General features: G+C 38.6%; 1 protein-coding gene across 4 annotated transcripts in view; it reads left to right on the plus strand.

Moving 5' to 3' along the window:
* DPH6 (diphthamine biosynthesis 6) overlaps positions 1–14,679 on the plus strand; it is a 196,786-nt gene extending 182,107 nt beyond the window's left edge. For all 4 annotated transcript variants that reach the window (XM_051621258.1, XM_051621262.1, XM_051621261.1 and 1 more), the window contains one exon: positions 14,359–14,679. In XM_051621258.1, coding sequence (XP_051477218.1) covers positions 14,359–14,474 — 116 coding nt within the window. In that variant the 3' untranslated portion in view covers positions 14,475–14,679. The remainder of the gene's footprint in view (positions 1–14,358) is intronic.
* Positions 14,680–27,618: the final 12,939 nt, after the last annotated feature.

The following is a 27,618-nucleotide window of genomic DNA, read 5'->3' on the forward strand; positions in this document are numbered from 1 at the left end:
AAGTGAGTGATCCAGGAAGCAAGAGCTGAAATCATAGCAACACAATTCAGAAACTGATCTTCATGTATCAGCACACTTACCACATTTTTGGACAAATATGTTTGTACATTTATTTCTCAGCTGGCTGTGTTGATCTCTTAGGAGTCACAAGATGATTTCTACTAAGAAATCTTAAACATCTAGGCAAAGAGCCTTTGTCTTAGCAGCATTAAGATTAGACAGCTAAGTGATTTACAGGACTTATTTATGTACTTTTTTGGCCAAGCCATCAGAAATATCTTCTGTAGATTTTTTATCAAGCCTTAGAAACAGAAATGTTTTACCTCTCTAAGGTATATGTGAGGCTTTCTTTTCAATTAAAATTCTCAGCATAGAGGAAGAGGTCTTCTATAATGCATTTTGTGCAGAAATAGTTTACTGTACTAGGTGATGAAGAATCTGTAACACAGCTAGTTGAAGTTTTATCCTAAATTTAAAAAATATGAATAATCACTGCAGAAATAGAAATAACTGTAGTATTTCCGAGTAGGAAAATTTTACTTCTGTCATAAAATTAAATCAATGTTTATTGTTGTTATGGATATTTTCAGCAAAGGAGTTTCAAAAGTAGCAGACTTGTATGTTCTTCTGGATATACAATGTCCTACTTTGTAGATGTGAACAGAACTATGTACAAGTATATAAAGTGGGTCTGTAATGTAAAACATCGTTTAAAAAGAGTCTTACTGAAGGATTCATTGCAGCAGAATCTTTTACGTGAACTTTCAGATATATTAAGGCAGTAACAATTACTCATCAAGTGATTTCAAAGCATTTCATAAAGGCAGGAAAGCGTTTTTTCTCTTCCAAAAAGTGGAAGTGTGAAATTTGCAGATTGATTTTATGAAGCATCAAGAATTTCATTCGCTCAGAAGCACAAAAATCAAATGCAAAAGTCCTGCCTGAGACTTCAGGAGACACCTGTCCTTACAGCACTGGGAGCCCTTGCAAAATTAAATAAAGCATAGCTCTGTATGTGTTGTTGAAGTCAAAAGAAACTGCCTGAGGATTTCTAGCTTCTCAGTGGCAGAGCTGGCAATGACATTCCTGCCCCTTGGTTCTTTCCTCTCGACCGCTACTTCATCAGTGCCTGAAATGTGAAATTGTCGTTGTTTTTCCCATACCAGCATTAAAATAACGGGTAAGGAGAACTAAAGATGAAGTGGTGGTTCCCTAGAGGAAGGCCGACAAGGTGTGGTGTACATGAGTGAGCCAGAAGTGCTTTATGACACGTTCAGAACTGGGAGACTGAATTACAGTTTTAGTAATAATCAGTTCCCCTTCTTCTCTGTCATTTATTTTTTTAATATATAGCATGGAAGAGACTTATGGTACAAATTTTATAAGCTTGCAATAAAAATATAACAACTGTTGTATTAAATTATTTAAGTTGTAAACCATTGTAAAAAGCAGAAAAAGTTATATCGACATGGAGCCAGAAAAAAATTATTATGATGGAGTATAAAATATATTGTGCTGATTACTACAGAATTTTTGCCCAGTTTAGCATATTGTAAATCTTTGGTTGGCCTTAAGAATGAAACTGTGTGTAGATTTTTCTAAAACCTTGTGGCAAATGGCTTAAGAAAAAGGAAGCTAAGATCAGATTCATAATTTACAAACAAATTAGCAAAAGTGTGACAGCAAACAAAAAAAATAACTAAAAGGTCAAAGGAGAAAAGAATAGTGGCAAAGTGAAGGATCAATGAATGTAAAACTTCCAGATTTCCCTTGAGGGAAAACTAGAATCCTGGACGAAAAAATAACCAGCTTTTATATTTTAAGCAAATAGATTATTATTTTATTACTTTGTGCTATGCTTTACTAAAAAGAGATGTGCCAATAGCTTTGACTCTGGCAGTATTGATGTTAGTAGTATGTGAAAGTGCTAGATGTATCTAAATTAGTTGCCAAAATTACAAATTGAAACATTTGCACGAGGACACAAATATATTTAGCATGAAGTTCTGACTACACATTGTAAGATCCTTATTTTTAATTTCTTCTGCCTCTTAACTCTTGGTAAGTAAAAAATTAAACTGATTAGATTATTAATAATAATATTAGATTATTGTTAATAATAATACTTTAAAATATTTATAATCATCATATTCTAGCAACTTTATGTTTCACCCTTTTTTCTTACCAGATTTTTTAGATCCTTAATGACCCGAAGTGTTCCTGTGGCAGGCTGTAGATGAGTTTTATTTGCCTTGCAAAGCTGTTTGTCAAAAATTCAGCTAGTCTGAGCATATTTTGTTGCCTTCCTTCCTAGCAATAAGAAAAAGAGGTGATAGCCTGATTCTAATGAGTCTTCCTAGCAGTGGTATAATTGCAAAACTACCTTGGAAAAGAAACCTTTGTTGTTGTTGCTGTTGTTGTTTGATTGATTTCTTTTTTCTTTTTTCTCTCTCTCTCTTTATTTTTGTTTTGTTTTGTTTTGTGGGGGTTTTTTGAGAAAAAAGCTACTTATTCAGCTAAGGTAGTGCAGAAAATACTGGTAGGACCACTCCAGTGCTGATGTTCCAGGAGAAGAGCAGCCCTCTTAACAGAAGATGTTGATGGCTCTCTTCAGCGTGTCCTTCTCACTACCGTGTTCTGGAATGCAGTGGGTATGATATTCACTGACAAGTTAAGGCCCATGGCATAAAGTATCAGTGTTGACCAAAGCGAGGGCTGTGTGGGCATCTTTGCTTTACTTTAAAACTGACATGTCTTCTTGAACAGTTTATTTCCCTCTAGCAGTACTGCAACATTGTTAAAACCAGATCTCATACCTCAGATCACATCTTAAAAAAAGAAGGAGGCACAAGGATAAATCAAAAGCATGTTTTGCTGTGCCTTATAGATTGGCCTGCTGTTTGTGGGAAAGATAAAGGTCACCTTTCCATCACTTGCACTTCATGTTTCTTAAAAGTGGTCAAAGCATCACATCCATTTTACTTCTGAGCATTTTCAGTTTCATTAATTCAGTATCTCTTTGAGCTTATGTATTTTTTGATGGAGATGTGGCTTAAGGCTCCAGAAGTAGAAATTCCTGTTGAAAGAACTGGTGCTCAACAGAGGAACTCTCGGTGCTGCTGACTGACTGGTCACCTGTGGGTACTAGGCCCACCATGGGGGGTCTGGAGACTGGCCCACCTGGGGGAACCTGGAACCCTTAAGCAACAGGCCAAATTCAGGCAGCTTTTCCACTCACTGCTGGGCTGTGATTTGTACTGTACCTGTCACCCTTGTGGCTATAAATCACAATATGTACCAGACTTACGGAAGGCAATGCAGTCTGTATAATTGCAAAAGGCTTTCCCCAAAGGTTTTTTAAGAACAGGTGTTTAAGCCCATGTATTTTGGTGATTCTTTTTTTTATATATACATCTGTGTAATAATTCAACTTTGTTGGAGCATTTTGTGATACCCTGTGGAATAAAATACATAGTAATGTATATTAAGCAATCATAAGACAGTCAGATGTGTAGTCCCTTGACAGATATGACAGACTATTTTGGCATAAAGCCCACAGATACCTTGTAAACCACATATTATGGTGGAAGAATGGCAGAAACCTCCAAGCAGTGAAGCTGTTTGACAGCAGAGCAGGTCAAACATGTGCAGCAGTGCTCTTCTGGGACTGTGATTTCAGCTTCCAGAGATCTAGAAGCAGTTCAAGCTAAAGGATGATTCAGTTCTTGGCCACTATTGTTTTTCATAAGCATGCTCACTGTGGTATGCTCTCAACAGGAAGAAAAGGTGCATGGTAGGTCACAATTTGGGGTCAGTTGTTGGCTTTTCCACAGATCACCTTAACAAATCATGTCATTTTGGCACAGTATTCTAAGACTCAGTTTCCTACCTGTCCTACGTTCCTTTTGCAGCTCTCTATTTTTTGTTCTGAGGGTAAACTCTTTGTGGTAGACCTTTCCGTTATTTAGTGTTTATTCAGTTCCTGATAAATGACATGTAAGTCTTCCTGAAGGCTTTTATAAATTATGCTGTTAATAACTTCAAGTTAGAGCAAAAATTACTTGCAGCTCACGTTGCTATGTGGCCAAGTTTCAGACCCTTTTTCTTTCATTTTCCTGTCTGTTGACACAGTTGAATGACTCTCCCTGTCTCTTGTTCCCAAGTCTGTAACAAACTATGAGCTCACATTACACAGGAAGCACTAGCAGTGAGATTTATTTGTCATCTTTGGAGGCCATGAAGAGGAACTAAAGACTTTCATCTCTCTCCTTTTCTTGCTTGACTGTAGGGAATATAAGTGTACTGAAATTTTGGGTGTCTGCCATACATGATAAAAATCCAATTAATGTAAATCTCCCAGATCAAGGAGAAGTTGTTGTGTGGCAATCAAGAACCCACAGACTGCTGGGTGGATCATTGGCAATCTCCAGCAGCATGATTTCCCCATTAAAACAGAAGCTGGGTTTTGTTCCACCTCTAAATACTAGGCTATCCTTATTTTTAGCCTGCTCCAGCTGATTTTGCAGAAGTTTTCAGAGACAGCCATAATGTAATTTTAATCATTTGTAGACTCACTCTAGGATTAAATCAGTGACCTCAGGACATAAGGCAGTGAATGCCATGACCACTCTTTGTTACCTCTTCCAGGCAGCCTTGATTAACGTGTGCTATGAAGCTGAACCCAGATCAATATGAATGATCTTCGTAGACCTAATAATGTATTTAACATGTTTGGTGCACTTTTATCTGGTTTTGTTGCTGTAAGTTGTTTACATTAGTGCAGCAGATTGATTTAAAGTTTCAGAGCTATTTACAATGGTAAATATCCAGAAGTAACCTGCAAATGATACTATATATAAATATGTCATCTAGTGTGCAAGCTTCTTGGAAGGTGTAAATTAGCATAGCTAAGATTTTCAGACCTCAAGAATCTGGCCTAGAAATGAGAACAATTGTTTCATTTATATTATTTTAAATGATCACAGCTCAACTTGACATAAAGCAAGGATATTATGATCTTCTCTATATCCAGTCCAAATATATTTACCACATCTTTAATCTTTTAGAAACCTTTTCTATTATTTGTAGCCTAAATTCTCACACCAGCAGATGTATGTGGTGTCTGCTGGTTATGTATCTTCACGGTCAGGCCTTTTGGATGCAGTGTGTCCAATCAGATAGTTCTTAAGCCGTTGGTTTTAGAGACCATGTAGCAGACTTCAGTATGTGGAATTCCACGAATGTGGAAGCTGTACCAAACATATCATTCGGGGATGACAGAGCACTTAACAAACATTGTTACAACTGAGTACATGTGTAACCACTGAAGGACATATTTGCTTCAGTATGTCTCATGACAGCTTCTTAAAAAATATACTTAAGTGAATTTAACACTTGTGAAAGGTGCCAGATTGACAGGCCCTGGAGATAGAAGTTCTTGAATTACCAGCAGGCACAGCCGAGCTTCCCACACACACTGCCCCACCAGGGTCCCCAACCCTACCTGAAGGCACACCAACCAACTGTCCTACAGCTTGCGAATCTGTGCCATCTCTTGATCTTGTCCTGTGGGCCAAGAGTCACTAGCTGTAAGGTGACCTAAAGGTGAAAAAGCAAGTTACATTATTACTGCACAGGTGCTGTTGCAGTTGATCATTTTCACACCAATTTGTCATTTAATCTGGAAAAAAAAATCAAGAAAGTGCACATTTATCTGATTTTGCATATTAAAAAAAAAAGTTTGTGTGAGATCTAGTAAATCCTGAGGTTTGATCTGTCCACATAGGCACATTCAGATGACTATATGAACAAACAAGTGCTTGCACATGTTGTGAAGTACATTCTTAAGAAGCCCCTTGAAAAATGGGTCCTTACTGTTTCATCTCTTTGTAATAATCTGTCTCCATTCATAACTCATCCCTGCGTGGTGTCATTACAGCCCATCCTCCCCAGAGATTCTGAACACAGCTGGCATACAAGTTCAATAACCATCCACCCCTCAAAGAGATTGGGTTGTTACAGGGTTGAAAGATAGCACCCAGGGAAAACAGGCTTCTGATCTTTGCACTCTGTCATGGTTTTAGAAAAAGCACAAGTTCTTCCCTGAGTGATTGTATTCAGAAAGTTCAATCCTCCATTCTCTTTGAAATTATATTTACACCTCCCAGTGAGTACTGGAAGGCCGTGCTCAAATGTTTCTTTATGCAGTGCAGCAGGTTAATAACATTTTAAACAAAAGCACACAATTATAATCTTGTATAGGCCAGTTCTCAACCTGTATATAGGACATGGCTAAAAACAGAACACTGGAACACAGAAAGCAATGAGTTTTCATGCTTGGATGTTTTCTAAACTATACTGGCAGCTTGAAAGAATTATTATGGAAACTAAATCTTAATTCTTTCTGCCGAGAAACAGCCATAACTAATGCACAGAAGAGCTCAGAAACATTAGTTTATCTTTAAAAGAGTCACATTTCTTTCTGCAACTTGCCATTGATGTGCATGATAACACACCTAATTTGAATGGTAATGTGTGTACTTTGGAAGATAATGTCTGTACATCCAGAGTTAGGTGGTGTATAATTGTCTTAGGCATGGCATTTGGGATTGAAATTGTAATTGTTATAAATATCAGTATAAAACCTCATTTGATTACTAGGTTTGCCTGATTCGCTTACCTCCTCAGCATTCCTGGTACATCTGTCAGACTGTACAGCTTTAAGAAGATTCCACACCAGCCTGCAAACTAATCTGAAGTTTGGGTTTCAAAATCTGAGAGGACGTTCAGGAGAGAATGTATATGTGTATTCTAGGATGTTTAAAGATGGTAGTATCCATGAACTCCACTTAAATAGCTCAGCCTCAATTCTCCTGTGTAGGCTGTCTACTGGAAAAAAGAAATGGACTGGTTTTGGTTATCTTCTCCTTTGCAGGTTTGCTCTCTTTAGTACCTAGTTTGAGGTTTTGTCTGGCCTCATTTCAAATATCTGATGTAGCTGCGTCAGGTTCTGGTTTGGGCTGTTTGTTTTTTTTTTATCTGCTAGTATTTATATAGTACCCCAATGGCATTTTCATTTAATTCACTAATTTTAACTATATCATGTTATAAATTCTACTTCAATCTGGTACTTATTACCTGCAAGTACTTCAAGTCTTTTTTCATCAATCACCTTTTTAAGGTTTTTGAGCTAATAGCTGGCCTTTTAATTGCAGAAAGGCAAAAGGCTTTTCTTGTCTGTTACTAAGAGGGAGGAAGGGAATGCCAGGAACTTTGTCCTACATGGCAATACTCCACTCTCAGAAAAATGCAGAGGAAGGGGAAAAGGTGTTTACCTGTTTTTCCTAAGATGAACAGTAGACTTGGGCACCACTGAAAACATTATTTAGAAGCAAAGCCTTCCTGAAGCTCAAAGGATTGTCTCAGTTCATTAGTTTGAAAGTTCACATCTTTATAGATGTGAAGTATTATTTTTAATTTTGTTTAGGAAAGCTAGAAAATACAATTCCTTATTAGGGATGGAAAGGAGAGAGTTTCTTTCGTGATTGAGTTAAACAGAAGTCTTCAGAAGAATAGAAAGGGGTTGGTTCATTCCCATCTCTGTGTAACTTGAATTACAGGTTTAGTAAGTGAAACGGATCATAAGCTAAACCCTGCAGAGTCCAGAAAGCTCTAATTAACGCCCACAGCAAGTAACTTTTCTGAAATTGGTCTTTAATCAAACTTTGCTCTGAAAACAAAATGAAGTATCGTGGCAGCTTGATAAAAGAGATGCATTGCCAAGGCTGACAGGCCCACAATCAAACCAGCACTAAAAATAACTGTTTTGTCTAGTGATTTTCTTTCAGATGCTAAAAAATGCATTAGCTACAGTCTAAAAAAGCTTCCATAGTTACTCAGCTCTAGAAAAGTGAGGTTCTTGTAAATGTTAATGCCCTCCCTGATTGGGAATGAGCCCTCTTTCCTTCCCACAGCCTCCAGTTGAAGCAGAGGAGCAGCAGAGAGGTTGGTAAGGCTAGGAGAGGAAGAGGCAATTTTTTGATTCCTTCAGAGCTGGTTATTTGAGTCCCCTGGCTGCTGGCGGTGCCAGAGCACAAGTATTCTCAATGACTAAATAACTTGGCTATAGATGAGCCAATCACTCAGCTTTCTTGTATCTCCCATAAACAGTCCATAGGCTGCTACCTTGCATGCTCACATAGCTCATTTTTCTCTTCCTCTGCTCGGCTGTAGAAAGAGTTGCTCGGAGTCCTGTGAGTACCCATCCAAGCCTACAGTAACTTTCATTATGTTTTCACCATAGCGTGCCTTAAAAACATGGCTAGAAATGGTTTGTTTTGGATTTCAGATAGATTCCAAAGGAACAAGAACTCCCTTGCACAAACAAGACTAGCAGTAAAATATAAAAAACCCCTGAAGTCTTCCCTTTATAGCAGATTTTTATCTCAGTACAAGAGAGACATGTTGGAATGAGTCCAGAGGAGGGCCACAAAAATGGCCTAAGAGGAAAGGCTGAGAGAGTTGGGGTTATTCAGCCTGGAGGAGAGAAGGCTCTGGGGACACCTTATTGCAGCCTTAAAGGGAGCTTATAAGAAAGATGGAGACAAACTTTTTAGTAGGGCCTGTTGCAATAGGAGAAGGGGTAATGGTTTTAAATTAAAGGAGGGTAAAATCAGACTAAATATAAGGAAGAAAGTTTTTATGCTGCAGGTAGTGAAACAGTGGAACAGGTTGCCCAGAGAGGTGGTAGCTGCTCCATCCCTGGAAACATTCAAAGTCAGGTTGGACAGGGCTCTGAGCTCTTCTTGTTGAAGGTGTCCCTGCTCACTGCAGGGGGGTTGGACTAGATAACATTTAAAGGTTCCTTGGAAACCATTCTATGATTCTGTGATTTCATTTGGTAAATGGTCTGATGGGTGAAGTGTTACCCTGTTTTGTATGAATCTGTGCTTACAAACCGCAATATGTTATTACCAGAATGGCAGAGTCCTATCAAACTGGGCCCTAATAAACATATTCTTCACAGAAGACGTTGCAATGATCTGAAATGTTTTCTTGCTACTGGCGACAAGCTGAAAAACAATGGCTAACACTGGCTTTAGTGCTTCCAGTCTAGGCTGTATTTTCATCTGTTATGTGGTTACTTGAAAAAAACGTTTTTATTGTTGCAACTAAAACTAGTTTGGTGCAAGAAACCCCTCATTATAGATGAGTCCATAAATGCCAGATAAACTGAAATGAAATGTGACAAATCCATGAAGGCGTGTTTTTATGAAAGCATTGTTTGTAAAAACAGATTTTTGCAGATCTGAGTTGCTGCTTTGGAATCTGACCAGGCATGTGTTTGTAGAGACCTGAGTTCCAAATGCTACTGCAACTCCCTCTGTAATTTCCTGTTTTGTTGAATTTTGGCGTGTGCATGCTTTACAAATAGGTCTGAAACAGTACATTTTAGGGGTTTTTGAGGTCTGAATTATGCCAGTTACTTTTTTTTAAAAAAAAACAAACACAGAGTGATTAAAGTGCATTGTCACTATTGCATGAAGAAGCTTATATCATCTCTAGAGCCTGATCTGGTCTGCCAAAAGATGCCACAGAACTCCCCTTGTCATGAGGCCTCAGCAAAACTCAATTATGCCCTGATCATTGTTAGAAGTATGCAAATCATCACTACCCTGACACTATAAATCAGTAGGCACTCACTGTAACTCATTTAAAACCAGAAGGACCAAGGGATCTTAGTGTAATAACCAGACTAAATAATCAGGAGTAGTTTGCTTCTAAAGCAAGTTCCATTTCCATCCTCCCAAGTTTAGTTGCTGTTATCCCTCTTCTGTACATAGAAATCTTTCCCACTTGAAAAAAATAATATAGACTGACTTCAAATTTTATAATTTTGGAAAAAAAATTTAAAAGCATTGAGTAACATATCTTTGGCCAGTTTTCCCTAGAACTGGTATGCTGATAGAACAGATCTAGCTGATAAGTTTTCAAAATGGAAACACAATTATTTACAAGACCATTTTTGTTATGGGCACAGCATTTTGAAAACCCAGTCTCTTAGTGGGGAAATGACAAACAGGAAATAATGTCATCAAGAAACCATAAAATACCATATGAAAAGCTAAGTATTGGACTGTGCAAGATGTTCACAGTATTGCCATTTAAAAACTTCACAGCTGTAACAAAAAATCAGCACAAGATCTTCACTTGCAAAGTCACCTGCTTTTATATTCCAACAGTATAATTTTTGTTTACTGGGCTTATTTTGGTCAGGAAGATATTAACTAAAAGGAAGCAACCCAATTGTTCAGGTTATATTTTAAAATCTTATATTCCGCTATATCATTTTATATTATCTTAAATGTGTGGGGAAAATCCTGAATTGATTTCTCTGTCACAGAGAAATAAACATTAATAGAAGCAGATAAGTTTTTTAAAAGCATGTGTTCCTTCCTTGCTGTGGTTGCAAACCACAGAGACAGTCAGCTCCATGTTTAAGAAAGGAGGGGAGGGGGGGTCTCTGGTTCCTCGTGCTTCACCGTTTCATTGCTATGCCTGATCATTTAAAGCAGAGGCTTGTTCCAGACAGTTTTAATTAAACTATGCTGTGAAACTGTATATAGATCAATGGAAATGATCCATAACAAGAGGCTAATCATGTGTTTAACAGTGTCCAGTCCAGTTCAATCACCTTCTACCATTTCTGTGGCTTTACATTCACGTGACAAAGCCTTCAACGTGTGTACGTATTTTTTAATCCATCTCATTAGTGACCATATGCTTTGGCTTCAAGGCAGACAAGAACTGTCTGCAATCTGCCAGGGATTTAGGGACATCAATAATTTGTGAATAGTCATGTTGGTACTGGTCGAAGGGTTAAGTGTTCTGCACACCAGGGGCACATCTTTTGGGACTTGAACTCTTAGTCAACTGTTAGGAACCTGATCCCCTGTGACGCATCTTTTCAAAGTACATGCTGCGTGTCAGATCTCTGCAGCTGAACCAATGGAGCTTTATTAGCTCAGGGATTTAAAAGCCTGCTCTAAGCAATGTAACAATATCTTTTGGTTTAAAAGTGAAGGAAAGATAGTAGTTGTAATATGAAAGCAATTTTTTATGTACTGGGCTAAATGTGATCTTCCTTTTTGTTACCATTTTCCTTTTCAATATGAGCTATTAGATTACTCCTCCCCTGCAAATATCCAGTGAAGAGTAGGGCAACAATAATGGGAACCTGATTTGGGAAACATAAGTGGATTCTGTGGCCTCACCTTATACTGCCTGAATCCTGCTGAAGCCAATGACAGTACAGATGTAAAAATAATCTTCTTAATCATTTGGAATGACCCTTTAGGGGCTCCCAGGACATTTTTTGATCTACTTAGTGTGAAAAGCACCTTTAAAAACAATAGCTTATAGTGTTAGATTTTGCCATGTTATATAGAAGGGCCGTAAAGTCTGCATGAGAGATCCTCAAGCTGTTTATTTCAGTATCCTGTCCTTGCAGAGGAATGGCAGAAATAGACTGTAATGCCAGATTTTTTTTGTGAGAGAGGCAAAGACTTTGAATTACTTTTGTTTGTGTTAAGTTTTGTTTACATCCATGTCCCTCAGCTGTTCCCAGGTCAATAAAAAAATGTATAGTGGTGCAGAAGGAAACTCCATATGGAACCTGTGCCCTGAGCTTCTACTGATCAGTTGGAAGTAGCAGGGATCCATCTTACAGGAAGAAGCTCACCTACTTTCAGGAAATTTCATGCAGTACTAATAATTGATGTGGACTATCACATGAATGAAAACATGCAGCACTTGTTTGCTGCTTGCTAATCAGCTGGTTTTGTGATAAACATTAATGGACTTCAGTAAGCATTCTGTATCAGGGCAGATTAAATAACCTTAAGCCTGATACCAATCCTATATAGCTCCTGTTAAAGCTCCAGTAACCACACTCACAGTAACCCGCCATCCCCATCCTTTATTCACTTTTTAAATGAACTTTTATAAGTATGGCATGCAACTGAGCAAACATTTGTCAGTGATATAAAGGAAGGAAATGTTTGATAGCTTAAATATATTTAAGTAAGGTTACACACTCCAGAAAACACTTATAGTCTTGACTGAGGCTCTTATTTATCTAAAAGCATAATTTGCTGTGAAATATATAAGGATTATGTCTTTGTTAGTGTCACATCATTAAAAATATACAGTAGTATTGGAGGATTTAGAGTATCTTATTTATAGCAGGTAAAATATACAGCTGTCAATTTTTGCATTGTGTCAGCTATGATTACATAGGCTGACACAGATCTACTAATTGTACGTTGTTTTCTGTGGGACCTTAGAGAATAATATTACTCTTTTGTAAGATCCAGTCTTCTCTTTTCAGGGGAAATTTGTAAGCAGACTTTTACCCACAATTCTTAAATATATGAAGACATGCATCTAAGGTAGAATGGTTTCAGATCAAAGTATGTGATTTATAAGTATAATAAAACATTTAGAGGCATATGTCCCAGATTTTCGTCTACATTTTAATTATGTGTGTAGGTTCTGCTGCAGCAGTTTGCACTTGCAATAGAAAAGGCTATGGTCTTTTGGAAAGATGTCTCTTTCTGGCTGGCAGCAAGTCCACAAGGATGTGTTCAAATGTAAATATTTATGGCTATTTTGGCCACCTCAAAAAAATGCAAATAATAGAGTTGTATTCCCAGATAATCTCATTTTCTAATTCTTCCTTTGAAAGTAAGACCTGGTTTTGTTATGGTAGGTTTCAGCACCATTCCACAGCTTTTAAGCCTGTGGAAAAAAGACTAAAACTATATTTTCACAATTTTAATTAAGAAAAAAAAAAAAGGAAATATAATTTTAATAGGGTGGCATTAGTGATTTTTGAGGTGACTTGTGTTTACCCACTTCTATTTAATGCCTTCTGAGCCAGAATTGCTATATGGTTTTCTGAAGTTAAAGTTTAGAATGAAAATGTTAGCTGACGATGGTTAATTGTCAGGTCACTGCTGAATATCTGCAGTACATAGACTGAGTCCCTTTTTACACACAGCACGAAAAAGTCCTTTGACCTCGGAGGTGACTGTTGATCTTTGTCTCACCCTTGTCTGTTTTCACCTGTAATGTCAATGGTGTTAATATAAAAGAAGTGAGCAGAATTTCAGAAGACTGGTACTGTCTTTGCAAGATTTTTTAGGAAGCATTACCATTATTACATTAGTTTATGCTACTGCTGCCAGGGAACAAGAGAGAAAAGTTTTGGCTTCAGTGAACATAATTGCAAAATTCCAGGTTTATCCTGCATGAGGCAACACTTCGACAGTTTGACAGGTGGTAAAGCCAAAAAAAACACAAAAGCTCTGACAGTCTTCAAGTTCTGCCCTCTTTACACCCTCTCTAGCCAAGACTGCTTAGTGTTATAAAGAATTGCCATAATCAGAGAAGCTGCAGGCAGGAACAGCCTACTGAAACCAAAATGTATGAAGGCCATACCTTTTGTAGGGCCATTTGGGGGTTTCTCGGTAGTCTTGAAGGGTTCTGTGTGGCTGCATTTCTAGCATGTCTAGGATGTCCTCTGGGGCTGCAACACAACCAGAATGTCTTGATGCTAAGTTTATTTTTTTCATTCTTTAGTTTTCTTTAATATTGTCCTAATTAGATCTTCTCCATTATTAATTCTGTTAATGGATTTTAATTTTACAAACTTCTGCCACACATACCAGTCCCTTTAGAGCTCTTTATAGACAGATTCTGTATTTTTAGCAGTTTAAATCTCTTAACTCTAGATATGCAATCATATATGTTGCCGTCCCCAGACTTCCTCCATTATAGCTTCAGCACAGCATACTTCCATTGATTTCAAATAGAAATCATGTTCATAATGTTTTAAAAAATGTCCACTTTAAGTTCTAGTAGATTGATGCACCACGGTGGGACTTGAGAGCAAAATTTCATTTACAGACAACTAGGTGCTGATCATCCAAATTTTAAAAATGACAACTTAATTTCAACTGGCCTTTAGTTATTTTTACTACCTGCATTTGGTTTCAGCTTGCTATATCTGTAATCAGCAGAACACTCACTCAAGCTTGAGAAACATTTTTTAACTGTTTTGCTGAATTACGGCCTTAGGTAATGTGTAAAATTAATCTCAAATTAGTTGATGAGGAGGTGGGTGATGGTGATTCACTATTCTATATAAAGTGAAAACATAGTTACATTTCACTTCCTTTTGTTAATTGCTGCTCCACAATAACTTTCAAGACTGTGTTTAGAAATCATTTTTAAGAGATGGGACACAACAGAAAATGAGACAAAGAAAGTTCATTAATTGTTTTGTTTCTATTTTAGGACTGCAAGAATACCTTGAAACATATTTGGGCAACAAGACCCCAGCTCTCATTTTAGTCCCTGTGGTGGATTTACCTGGCAAGGAAGTTATTCATATAACATGCTGGCTAAGCTAGTTGTTTAAAAGCGATGAGTTGATACCAAAGCACACATTCCATCCAGAAGAGAACAAAGAAAAGAATTTATCATAACTGTGTTGGATGCTTTCATTAAGCAGTATTGTTTCATTTAAACAAAGTCATATTTATCTTGTTAATGATGCCTGATGATATGTGACAAAGTCAGCTTTGTATGATCAATAAATGTTTCTTTTCCTTTGTCCTTTTTTTTCTCACTTATTTTTAGGTATGTTCTGGTACTAGCAGGTTGCTCTTAGGAGATGTCAGTTGCTCTGATCACATCAGTTCTTTTTTTTGATATGTTTAGGCTTGGTTACAATAAACTGATTATAACTTAAGATCTTTTGGATGAAGGTGAAACCAGAACATTCGTTTCAATACAGGTTTTGATTCTTTTCAATTCTATGTTAAATTTACTGACTTCAGGGCAACTCATTATCTTATTTGTGGCCAGATTTTAACCCTTTTCTTGCATCAGGGAAGAATTATTCAGAGGGGTATTCAAGGATGCACATTTTACCAAAGCAAATAGTAGAGATGGTGGGCAGACTGTAGGATTTCCCATCCTGCTTTCTGAGGCAACAGTGGGTATCCTTGCACTTTACCTCTGGCAGACAGCTCTTATTAAAGAGCTACGAGTTTTCCCCAGGGCTTCCATCTTCTCCAGAAAACCAGGAGTTTTACTACTGCTTTCATTAAAACAGGCTCAGACACAGGTGAAGCACCTATGAATTTCATTGTAACTGATATTTTACTCATAACAGGATATAAGATCAGTATAGGACTGACTATTCGAAGTATGCTTGAGGCAGTAAGTCACTCTACAGGAATCTTATTTTCTGACAAAGGCTATAAAATTAAATCTTCAAGAAGGAGTATCAAATTTTCTCCTCCACTGTGTGAGCACTACAGCTACATGACCAGCACTTCAGTTCTCCTTCTCTTAGACCAGCATATGTATGAGACACCTGCACAAAAGTCAACTGCATAACAGTAAGTTCACATTGGATTGACTAAGAGGTGGACTTAGCACTCCAGTTTGATTTTCTTACCAGCCACCAGATAAGCACTGGGCAGCAGCTGATACGAAACCAATTACTGAAGATAAGAGGAGCTTCCTCTGTTGGATTCTCTGCATGCCCAGCACACCCTGCTGATCATTAGTTGAAAATGGAGACTGTTAAATGTTTTGTTCCATACTCTTATATCAAGTAATACAGCACAGCTGCCATCCTCTTTAGTAGGAATTACTTTTTTCACAGTTACTAAAATATTTTTAGAAGGAGGAAGGCAAAGAGCTTTTTATCTAGCAGTGTATAAATACATGGATGTATTAAATTAAATTTCTTAAGAAAAAAAGGAAGAATATTTTAACAATACATTAGTTCATTAGCATTCAGTATAATTTTTAGTCTTGACTTACATGTATTTGATCCTTGTTATTCCTCACAATCAGAAAATAACTTGTTAATACCAGTATCTGCCTGTTTTGTTTGACTTTTGCTCTTTCAGAAGGCTAAATCATCTTCTTGCTTCTCCCTGGAAATACCAGTATTTTATTTCTCTCAGTGTGGAGTGCCCACAGACCAAAGACACACGAGCTGGACTGAAACAGTAGAGGAGACAGTACTTTCAGAGACATGAGGATGAAGGTTAATTTTTCATAGATCATATGGAAGCCAAATAGTTGGCATGCATTTGACTGCAGTAGCAATCTTTTTTTTCATAATGAGTTTAAAAAAGAAAAGATACCCAAAGATGTTGATCTTGGCTTTTATACTGTACTGCATATTTGAAGGTGGCAGGATATTTGCTCCTAAAGAAACTAGCTTTTCCTGTGAGTTTTCCTGCAAGTTTTCCTGCAAGCCTTGTGACTCAAAAGTATCCTTTTCCCCAGTAGAGCTGCACTGAAAAATGGTAACAGAATGCACTGGTCTGAAAAACAATGGAATCTTTTTCTTTTTCTTTTTTATTTTCTCAACAGAAAGCAAACCTTTCTCTTTTTGGAGACAACTAGAATTTCAACAGGCTTACTTTGTGAATAGCTAAAAAAGAATAGTTGGCTGACTTTTTCACATAGCTTCTAAGTGGTGTGAGTAACAAACTATAAGCTGGGTCTGCAGCGTTTTAAGTATGAACAGGGCAATTTGTTCAACACGGATATGCAAGGCATATGCAAGGTGTGTAAAGTGCTGCTCCATATAGAAACCTAAGATTTTAAAATAGAAAGAAATAACACCATTGTATCTGCCTTCTGATGCCATACTTTCATCACAATTACTCCATCCTACTGTGAGTAAGTTATTTCACAGAGCACTTTTTCACTTTATTTGTAACAAAAGTGCTAGGTGAAGACAGGAAGTGGGGGCATGAGTGCACACACATGCACACACATGTGTTTTAGTGAACAGGGGGAAAGACATCTAATACTCAAAACATAGATGCAGGGTTTATTGGGTGTTTTATTTTTTCAAAACTGACTTCACTAAGTGCTTACCCCAGCAGGTTTTAATCTTCGATACTATAAATTCATATACTGTGCTAAAACACCGCTCTTGAGGACTTTACGTATACACACAAATTCTTCTGTGTCTCTGATTTTCACCAAGCCAGCAGGAAAATGTTTCGTATGCACATTATGACACAAAAAGTTGGCTGATTGAGGTTCCAGCACTCAGAACACAGAAGGGCTGTGTAATAGGTGAGAAAATATCTTTAAAAATGTAACCCAAGATTTTGATTTTTCCTTTCTCTGCTGTAACAAGTGTTATAATGTGGCTTACACATATTTTCTTTCTTTTTTTTTTCCCCGAAATAAATATATGTCTTGTTACAGTTCTCTGTGTCGATGAAATTTTATCTGCCCCCTTTAAAAATCTCTGTATATCAATTTCTTTAATTGCTTGAAAGCATACTAAAGTGAACTGACCAAGTAGGACTGCAAGACCAAAACTGATTTAATAACTTCGTGTTTTACTCATTTCAAAACCCAGTGATGGCTACAGTACCAGTGAGCCTTTACAATGCACATGGCTAAGCTGCTATAAAGGCACCAGAGCTGGTCTTCCTAAATAGATTTTAAAATGACATTGAGATATTTTAAGCAGATATTAATTTTTTTTTTTTTTCCCTGTGAGTTTTACAGTCAAGTGATTCAGGAGCTGATTTGTTAAACCAGATAGCATTGGTGCATCTTCCCTCTTAGCCTTCGGAATTCTGAAGGGCATTGGAAGGAGGATGTCTCCTGAGTATTAGAGAGGTGATCTGAAGCAGCTCTTCTTCAAGGACATCCTGTTCCATCCATTATCTCATGTCTACATGCAGTAGTCTAGTCTATCAAGAGCCATTGATTGAATAAAACTATTATTTCAAATAAATGCATTGATTAAATAAATGGTTTGTACTGCATGGTATAATAGTTCTCCAAATGAACAATGAAATCCTAAAATATAGAAACTTTTCATGTGTCCAAGTTAAATCTTTGTTACTTCTTTCAGAACAGGTTTGCTGAAGCAAACCTAGTTTATTATGTCTATTAAAAGTAAAACTGTCCTGAGCTTTCTGAGTACTGGCACTTATTATTTAAGTAACCTTGTTTTAGCATTATACATGTCTGGCATTGGGAATACATATTAAGAATACTTGACAATTTACTAATTTATGATCTCTTTAGTCGTATTTTAGTATTTTTGGCAAGCCAGCCTGTGTTGATGTATTAGCCAAACATTCGAAATACAGACTTGAGATCTTGAAAGCTTCTTTTTTTCAACTTTCATCTGAACACTGAATATTTTTGACATATTTAAAATTTTAATTTTAAAAAACAGACTGGGTACCTGTGAACTGAACCCGTATGTTACAGGCAAGTGCCCTTTTACTGATGACTCACTGCTCACAATTTCTTGGCTTTGAACTTTGTTGGATTAATTCATAGCTAGGTTTTGCCTGTGATTTCCTACTTTTCTTATTTTTTAGAGTACTGTCTGCTTTTCCCCTATATTCCCAAATAGGTTGTTCGAGAATCTTCTCACACGATATGTCACTGGCAGCAGTCTCCTTGTCATTGCCTTGACTCTCCATTTCATTTGCAATGTTTGAAAACCATTTCTTGGGTATGTTTGCTCATCCTCCATTTCCTATTATATCGCTATTTTGTGGTTGTATCATTTAATCCTAAATAATTTTGAAATGCTGTTTGTATAATTTAACCCAGTTGACAAGACTTACTGTCCACAGTAAAAACAGGGTGTGCTCAAAATAGGTAATATTTCACTTCTTTTTTTCCCAGCTTCCAGAAATTCCTGGTCTTCTCTAAATTATGCAGATCTCCAGTTCAAAAGAAAATAATGTTTTGGAACAAAAAGATAAGCTGAAGTGAATGCCCTGAACGAATTGACAGCTGCTCCAGTCTCGTAACCTGTTAGGGCACTGCAGAGTAAGATTTAGCTTAGGGTCCTGCCACACCTTTCCTGTGTAAGTTTAAGCATATCCATTAGTTTTCCTGTGCCTCTATTTCTGTATTTGTATCTTTGAAATAGTGTTTTCTCACCCTTGTAAAGGTGTTGGCAAAGAGATGCTATGTTGTAGTCATACAACCTGCAATAACAAAAAGTTTAGACTGAGCGAGCAGCACACAGGAGTGTGAAAGTAATGTTGTAGTGGGAACCAGAATGAATGTGATCACAGATACCGATTTGCATGAGCACAATCTGGAGAGCTTTTCTCTCAGCACACTGCCTGCAGCAGTCTCAGCTCACAGGAGAAGTCTATAGTACATCTAGTAGCATTAATGATGCATTTTACAGCATGATTCATCCCTGATTATCCCAAAGTGTTCTACACTTTATCCATTGCATAAAATTTGCTTGAGCCCTGGCTGGGACAGGGACACCTCTTTCTTTAGTTTAGGCTTCCTCTGCACAGGGTGAATGTAGGCAGGTCTCTGTGGTTATACTGCTGGGAGAAGAGCTTCTCTACTCTCTTCTGTCCCCTAAGGAAGTGTATTTACTTTGGCAAAAGAACAGTTGTTTCCACAGGGAGACTTCAGCCTCAAAGCCACATCACCAGGCAGCTAGCATTACTACTTTCTGATGAGAACACATGTTCCACTTCAGATTTTGCCATGATAGAAGGGAAAAATCCCTCTTCTAGGCTCTGTCAGGCAGCAGTCTATATTCTGAATAACCATAACATCCTTGGGACATAGTTGACAGTTCTCAATAACCACGATATCCTTGGTAGATTGTATTATTGCCATACTCCCACTTTACAAAAAAGGCATTGTTCTCTGAGATAGAAGTTGTGACATTGCACAGCTACAAGAAAGCTGGGAAGGGATTTTTACGAGGGCATGTAGTGAGAGGACAAGGAAATTCAGATTTAGGAGGAAATTCTTTACTGTGAGGGTGGTGAGAGACTGGAACAGGTTGCCCAGAGAAACTGTGGAGGCCCCATCATTGGCAGCATTCAAGGCCCGGCTGCAAGAGGCTTTCAGCAATATGATCTAGTGGGAGGTGTCCCTGCCCATGGCAGGGGGCTGGAACGAGATGATCTTTAAGGTTCCTCCCAACCCAAACCATTCTGTTATTCTATGACTGGGGTGCCAGCTCATGCAAGCATTCCTTCACCTTCTTCAGTTCCCGTGGTTTTGTTGGTAGCTGCCTTGACAGTAGTTTATTTTGCTGCTTATAGAAGAGGGGTCCAGAAGGAAGAAATACATTTCTCAGATGTAAGAGTTATCTCAATGCAATAAAGTTCAGTCCTACTCCCACACAGACCCAACTGTTCTGCAGCAAGACCCAGATACATGCAAATGCAATGCCTTTTGTAACTGAACCAAATTTGCACAGATCTGGAGCTGGATCTGATAAGGTTCAAAGCAGAAGGTGTTAAATGTTATGAAATAATAGAAAGGAAACACAGATGAGAAGCCAGTGCTAAAGGAATGGTATTATTAGGAACCCGCAGGTAAACCAAGCTTAGAAGGCAAACAACTGGTCTGTGGACCTACGGATGTATTTGAAGGAATGCACCCTGGACAGCTTTCTTACTCTTACTAGTTGTAACTGTAAAAGATTAACGTATGAAGAACAAAGAGGAATAGATTTTCCAGGAAAGAGTTACAGAAGTGTGCTTTAAAATGCATCTCTCGTCCTTTTAACAAGGTCTGAAATAGTAAATGCTTCAGCTACTTTAACAGTGTGCTTGTGCCTGGCTTCTGGAGCCCCCAACACAAGAACGCCATAGAGCTCTTGGAGCCAGTCCAGAGGAGGGCCACAAAGATGACCCAAGGGCTGTAGCACCTCTCCGACAAGGACAGGCTGAGAGAGTTGGGGCTGTTCACCCTGGAGAAGAGAAGGCTCTGGAGAAACCGTATGGCAGCCTTCCACTACATGAAGGGGCCTACAGGAAAGCTGGGGAGGGACTTTTTACAAGGGCTTTTAGCAACAGAACAATGGGTAATAACTTTAATGACGAGGGCAGATTTAGATTAGACATTTGAAAGAAATTCTTCACTGTGAGGGTGGTGAGACAGAGAAGTTGTGGATGCCCCGTCCCTGGCAATGTTCAAGGCTGGGTTGGATGGGGCTTTGTGGGAGGTGTCCCTGCCCATTGTGGGGGGTTGGAACTAGATGATCTTTAAGGTCCCTTCCAACCCAAACTATTCTATGATTCTAACATTCTATCACTCTGAAGGTGAGGATGCCTGAAATGAGGGTAAAATGCCAGAGAGCCTCCAGATGTGTGCCATCTGCTTTTAGGGGACAGTTTTCCTGAGCCATGCCAGAAGGAACGTGGTTAATGGATCTTGGCTGGAGAGTTATAGCCCATGAGTGTGCTTCTCATTTCTAGTCCTCCTTCATCCAGGCATGAGAGTGTACAAAGATGTTGATTCAGGACTTGCCTTTCATTGTTATGGATTTTTTTAAAACTATTTAAATACTGAAGTCAGAATATCTCACATTGCTGCTCAGATTAGGCAAGCCAAATGTGATTCTCTTTATACTACAGTCCCCAGTGCAGACAAAAAGCTTTCTCAGGTTGAGATCCTGACACGCACATAATTATTTAGAGAAAGACAGCTCCACTCCTTCAGCTCCAGTACTTCACAAGAGGAATGGAAACATTAGGAAAAGTTGTTTTTTTTCTTTGATGTAGAATATGCTGCCACTTTTTTGTTATTAAAATAGGAGCTAACTTTAAATAAATAAAATTTTGCCTGGAGGCTTTTGAAAACTAATGTTGTGTTTTGACAGTGTCATTTTTCTGATTCCTGAAAGCACTATGTTACCTCAGGACTTCATCATGATTTTTCTTCTATGCTAGACACAGTGAATTATTTTTTCAGCTCTGGATTTTATTTGATTTCTCTCTCACACACACACAGAGTCACATCACTATGCAGCCTTATTATTTGACAGGCACTCTCCAAAGCTGGTTTTTCCCCCTTTTAAAGGACAGGTCGATCAACCAACTATAAAGGAAGTGAAATAGAGAGAGTGTAGTAAATTGGAGGCAGTTACCACTATTATTGGGAGGGAGAAATGGATGAAAAGTAGTCATCTTTTAAAGTCTTTGAAAAAGAAAATAAACTAAAGAAGTGAAGAAAGGTCATGCAAAAACCCTGCAAGAGGACAGAATTTTGTTTAAAAACCACACTACCTTCAATGCTCAATTTGTATGTAATGCTTTTTTAATTGGGCTTGTAGGTTTTATATCTTCATGCTTTGCTATAAATTGATGTAAGGATGATATAGGCTTTGAGAAGAAGCAGATCATCTTCGAATAACAACTGATTTGAGGCCCCACTCTGATGATAATTCATGGCCCTCTTTAAAAAAAGTAAAAAATCGTTTTAGGTGTATGCTCAACTGGAAAACTCACATAATGTGTGCTTACTGAGAGAAAAAAGATTGCTATCAGCACAATGTGTCTTACAGCATAAAGTGCGACCTTAAAATTGCACATTGCTGAGCATTCTTCATGTGCTGTGAGCAATTTCATACACAGTATTTCAGACACTGAGTGCACACTCTAATATGTACATATATCAGGCACAGCCAAACTTTTTGATATGTGTCACAAAGTGATTTCAAGAGATAAAAAGAGCTGGCCAAAGGCCTTCAATTCCACTTCACAACAATTATTAAGGTTTCAAATTTACATTTATTTCCTATTTGTATTTTAAAAAATCCCAAAACAAACAAACAAAAAAACATTTAAATGGAAGGGGTTTACCCATGGTGTTTTGGTTGGTTTGGTTGTTGTTTTTTTTTCTCCAAAAAGGAATCAGGTCTAAGTGTTTATTTTCATATTGAAAAGGTCAGATTTTCTATTCAGATTCTTTTATTTCTGAAACTACCAGAAAGCGTTGGACCACAGAAACCTTTCTGTTGCAGAACTTGTTGCAATTTACATCTCTTAAAATGTTTGGCTAGAATGCCACGTTCCATTTAAAAAGCTGGGGAGCTTTCCTATGATTCTTTGAGGCACCTTATTTCAAGAAAATAAAAAAGAACCTTCTCTCTCGGGTGTAAGTAGAGTTCAGAGATGTCAGCACTGTCCTCAGAGACTCTTAAATTCTGATGCTGGTCTTGAACTTTGCAGTGGTTGTAAGTTATGTATTTATTACTTCTTCCCTGCTGTAAAATGAGGACAGCAGTAATGGGTTAGATTAGATTGTTGTGAAGATTTTCATGTAAGCAGTGATAGGTCTAAAGTGAGGTATCGTCTAAGTGGTATAATCATCAGAAAGGAGAACATCCCGAATGCTCTCTCTGTCCTTAGTTAATGAGGTAGGTAATTCTGAGCCCTGAGGCACTTCTGAATTGCAGAGATGTTTTAAAATACAATATTGTGAGAGTTTTCCACTTTCTTTCTGTTCTACCCAGTAGACTTCAGGATGGTAGGGGGATGCTGTTGCAGGTTGAGATTGGCCCAGTGAGTGTCTCCTGTAGAGCTGCGGGGTAACCGTCCAGATTGTGTCTGGATTCATTCATCTCTGCAGTAGACAGCAGGATGTAGCATAGGCGTATGTCACGATCCAGTATTCAGATACGTGGCAATTTTTTAATGATCTTGCCAGGACAAAACAAAGATAACACAACATCGGGTGCACAAAGAGGCACCGGGGCTGGCGTGCGGTCTTAGGAGAGATGGGGCAGAACCCCCTTGCTTTCTAACACTCCTCACCGCAGTGGGAGGCTGGTGCGGCTGGATTCTGCCTTCCCTCTCCTGGGATAAGCCGCACGGCAGCTGCACCCTTTGTTGTCTGGCAGGACCTCTGAAAAGCTTTAAAGGTGATCCCAAATGGTGAAATTAAGCCGCAAATGAGGTCAGATGTCTCGCGCACAACAAACTTTTATTACAGTAACACAACAAAGTCCCTAGAGTGGATAGGACAGGGAGGGAAACAGACAGAAAAGAAAGGAGAAAGCAGAAATACAGAGGACAGCAAGAGACAGAATAGTTACCACCACGGTCCAGCAACGTCATCGGTGGGGAAGTGCTTCCCTGCCACCCAGAGTGTCCCAGATTTTTAGACAGTTCTTGCCCACTGCACCCCCACTTTTCTCCCTGTACAGGTGAGAAAATCCTTCTATCTTTTCCATGCTCCTCCGAGATAGGAGGGAGAGCATGGTGCCGGGGCTATGTCCTGCAGAAAGTCTTTGTTTGATTAATTAATAAGATCAGCCATCGCAAAACAGGCGGTTGAAACAACTGGCACCACAGGATTAGTTTATTGCAGTGGAAGTTTGGTCCTAGGAGGTGGCTTGAGACTGGCACTCTTTATCTTTTCCTGCAAAGTCAGTGGCTTTAGGTTGGTTATCACTGGATATTCTGCTCCCAGCACCAGCTGTAGAACTCCCTTGTCTCCAATCTCAGCATGTCCCACACTAAACTCCCCAGTTCTCAGGTACACATTTCAGGGGGAGTAAAACAGTTTGGTGGGTTGCTGAGACATCTCTTTAGTCCATCAACAAATCTTGTTTAACTCTTAGATGTCTCAAGACAAACAACAGATACCTGAGTGCCTAAGTATAGCACTTACCTCTTGGATTGTTCAAGATAAGCACTATGCATCCTGAATGTCACAGCATATATTTGGGGCTAGTCTAACATTTCCATGGTTTTCTCTGTATCCTCAAAATTAGAAAATTGTTTTTAATATTACTCAGTTGTAAAAGAAAAAAAAATATTTACACAAATTGGGGCATTAAGAAAACTGATTTTTTTCTTCTGTCATCAGATGTTGCATGCCTTTGGTCTTTGGATGACTTTGTTCCTTTGTTAACTACCATGTTTCTGTTTTCTATTTTGTCTCGTTTCTGTCTTTCTTTTCACTCTTTGTGTTCTATTTCCTCCTTTTTGATTTTATTTTCTGCCCTCTTTCCCTGGCACTGACTTATACTGTCTAGATTACATTCAACAAAAGGAAAGCCCCACATGACCTCTTCTTTCACAGTCATTTCTATGGGCCTTAATCTAAGTTAGGATGAGGGCCATAATCATAAGTGAGCTGGCACACAGAAGAAAAGCTGAGCATTGCAGCTAGCCCCGAGACATCAGGTATACCTAGAAATACAAACTGTAAACACCTGATAGATGCAAGGTAAAGTGCGCAAGCCTTCCTCCCCTGCCTTTACTTGGGTTTATACTTGCATCTCAACAATAAGACTCAGTAGCGAATTATCATCTGTTGCCTTTACCAAGCCCAAGCAAGACACGAACATTTTTCAAAAGCACCTAAGTGACTGGGAACATAATTCTCATTTTGACTTTGAGTAGAATTTATGCTCTTGAGTCATATAAGTGCACTCGACAAAATGTTTCTTGGGAAGGTAATGTTTTATGATCTGGCAGGTTGAACCAACGTTTCAAAAGTTTACCAGAGCAGACCTTATAAATAAACTGTAAAGTCAATCTACTGCAAAAGGTGCTAGAATATTTCTCATTATACCTTGTCTCTTTTACTCATGATAAACTTTTAAAGGAGCTGCACAAAGAGTGCCACCCAGCTTAGGCTGAATGTTGCAGAGCAAAGCCTGTCAAAAATACCTGAGCCTTTGCATACTTGCTCAAAAAGGAATTGATTTCTTCAGTAGTCAAACACTGGAATGGGCTTCCTAGAGAGGTGGTCAATGCCCGAAGCCTGATAGTGTTAAAGAGGCATTTGGACAACGTCCTTTGTAGTTTGCCTTAACTTTTGGTCAGCCCTGAAGTAGTCAGGCAGCCAGAGAAGATTATCATTGTAGGTCCCTGTAAACTGAAATATTCTATTCTATTCTATCCAATCCTATGCCATGCTATGCTATGCTATGCTATGCTATGCTATGCTATCCTTCTGAATATCTGGCCCGTTTTAGAGCACCAAGCACTCAGTACTCCTGTAGTTCAGTGTAAGGTCCCAGCTTTTTGACAAAGATGTTACAGCTCAGCACACTAACAAGTTAAAAATCCTGCCAAAAGCCATTTTACCTGCTCCCAAGCAGAGGTGTCACTGATACTACCGTGAACTACAGTGTGCCTTTTTTTTATTTTCAATCTCACTATCTATCCTGCCCCCACCCCAAAAAAAACAAAAGAGAAATCACAAGAAAGCTGTTTCCGACTGTGCCACAAAGAACGCCTGTGCAGAGAGGCACAGAAAACGGTATTATATTTTTAATTATTATTAATAGTAGTAATATTCATTTATGCATGTACTTCTCTCTTCCTTGCTCCCTTTCTCTCGCGCGTGCCTCCCGCTCCCCTCCCGCCAGCCCCGCTCCCGCCGCCCGGCATTTCGCGGGCAATGCTGCCCCCGCACGCTCCCCACGCGCAACAGCACGCGCTGCCCGCGCCCCCGCACGGCGCGCGGAGAGGGGACGCGAACCCCCACGGCGTTATGAAAGTAATTATTGCGATTATTTGCTGTAAGCTTTAATCAGTCCATCCGATCTTGGGTGCTTAGACATGTGTCCAGTGTCACTGCTATCAATGGGTACAAACTTCTGCACTTAGAGAGGAGAAGCAGCAGCCAGTAATACAGATGGGACACAAAATAGATGATGTTTCACTTTCATCTCAGCACAGGTCAGCTTGGAGCTGCCCTTCTGATAAAAGCAGCTAAAGTCCAGTAGCTGTAAGAAGAGTCTTTCTGCTCTCTTTCCCCCAAATAACTCTCTTTTGTTCCTCTGCAGAGGTGCTGAGGAATGTTCATAAACTTGGTCTATACCAGGACTCAGGGAAGAATCTGGGATGATGTTCTAGGGTCTGTGAGTTAAAATTTCCTAAAAGTGTCATGTGTTGATGGCTCTTTTTTGGCTCTAAGTCAAGACACAAGTCAGCATCCTGTGTTGTCTGCCTTAGATATCAAGATGGACAACAGAAAATAACTTGTGGCAACTGAACAGGGGATGTTTAATCCTTCACTCTAAGAAGAACAAAGATGTATCCTCCACTACAGCTGTGAAATGAAGGAAATCAGGTGGGAAAAAGAGCATTCAAACAAAGCTTATCAGTTGCTTTGGTGCATACAGACTGAGATAATGCAGGTCAGATTGGCAGGAACTTGTCATGTTGTTGATCAATAATTGACAATGATTGCAGAGCACGAGAAAAGCCGTGTTCAGAGAAAAACCCAAAACTTCAAACCATGTGTGCTGTTGAAAAGAAAGCAAATTACTTCTCTCTCTGTGCTTTTTCTCTCAGTCTTTGCTATTTCAGATACAATCTCCTCAGTACAATAAAACACTTGTTCATGTTTCTGAGCTATTTTGTAGTAAGCTGTTGCTGATATTCCTGTTTCCTTAAGAAATCCTCCTTTACATTGAGAGTTACTGCACTGACATTGGGCTAACCTGTTTTAATACTGATTTAACAGTAAGAATTTATTCCCCAGAGTACATTAAAACTGCTCATCAAAACTCCAGTTGAGCAAGACACTTAACATATGCTTTTCTGATATTAGTGAGATGTTCAGATGTGTGCTTCTACAGTTTGACAAACTAGGGCCAAAGAGAATGCCAGTAAGCAGCATAGTTTGCATCAGCACAGAAAATGAAGGGTCCAAGATATCAGTAATATTTTCCAAGAGGCTACACCTCATATTGCTTTTAGAATACGGGAAAGTATTTTATGAAAATTGTTTTTGGATACT

This window comes from Apus apus, chromosome 5 (assembly GCF_020740795.1).
Source record: "Apus apus isolate bApuApu2 chromosome 5, bApuApu2.pri.cur, whole genome shotgun sequence".
In the NCBI taxonomy this organism is placed as follows: domain Eukaryota; kingdom Metazoa; phylum Chordata; class Aves; order Apodiformes; family Apodidae; genus Apus; species Apus apus.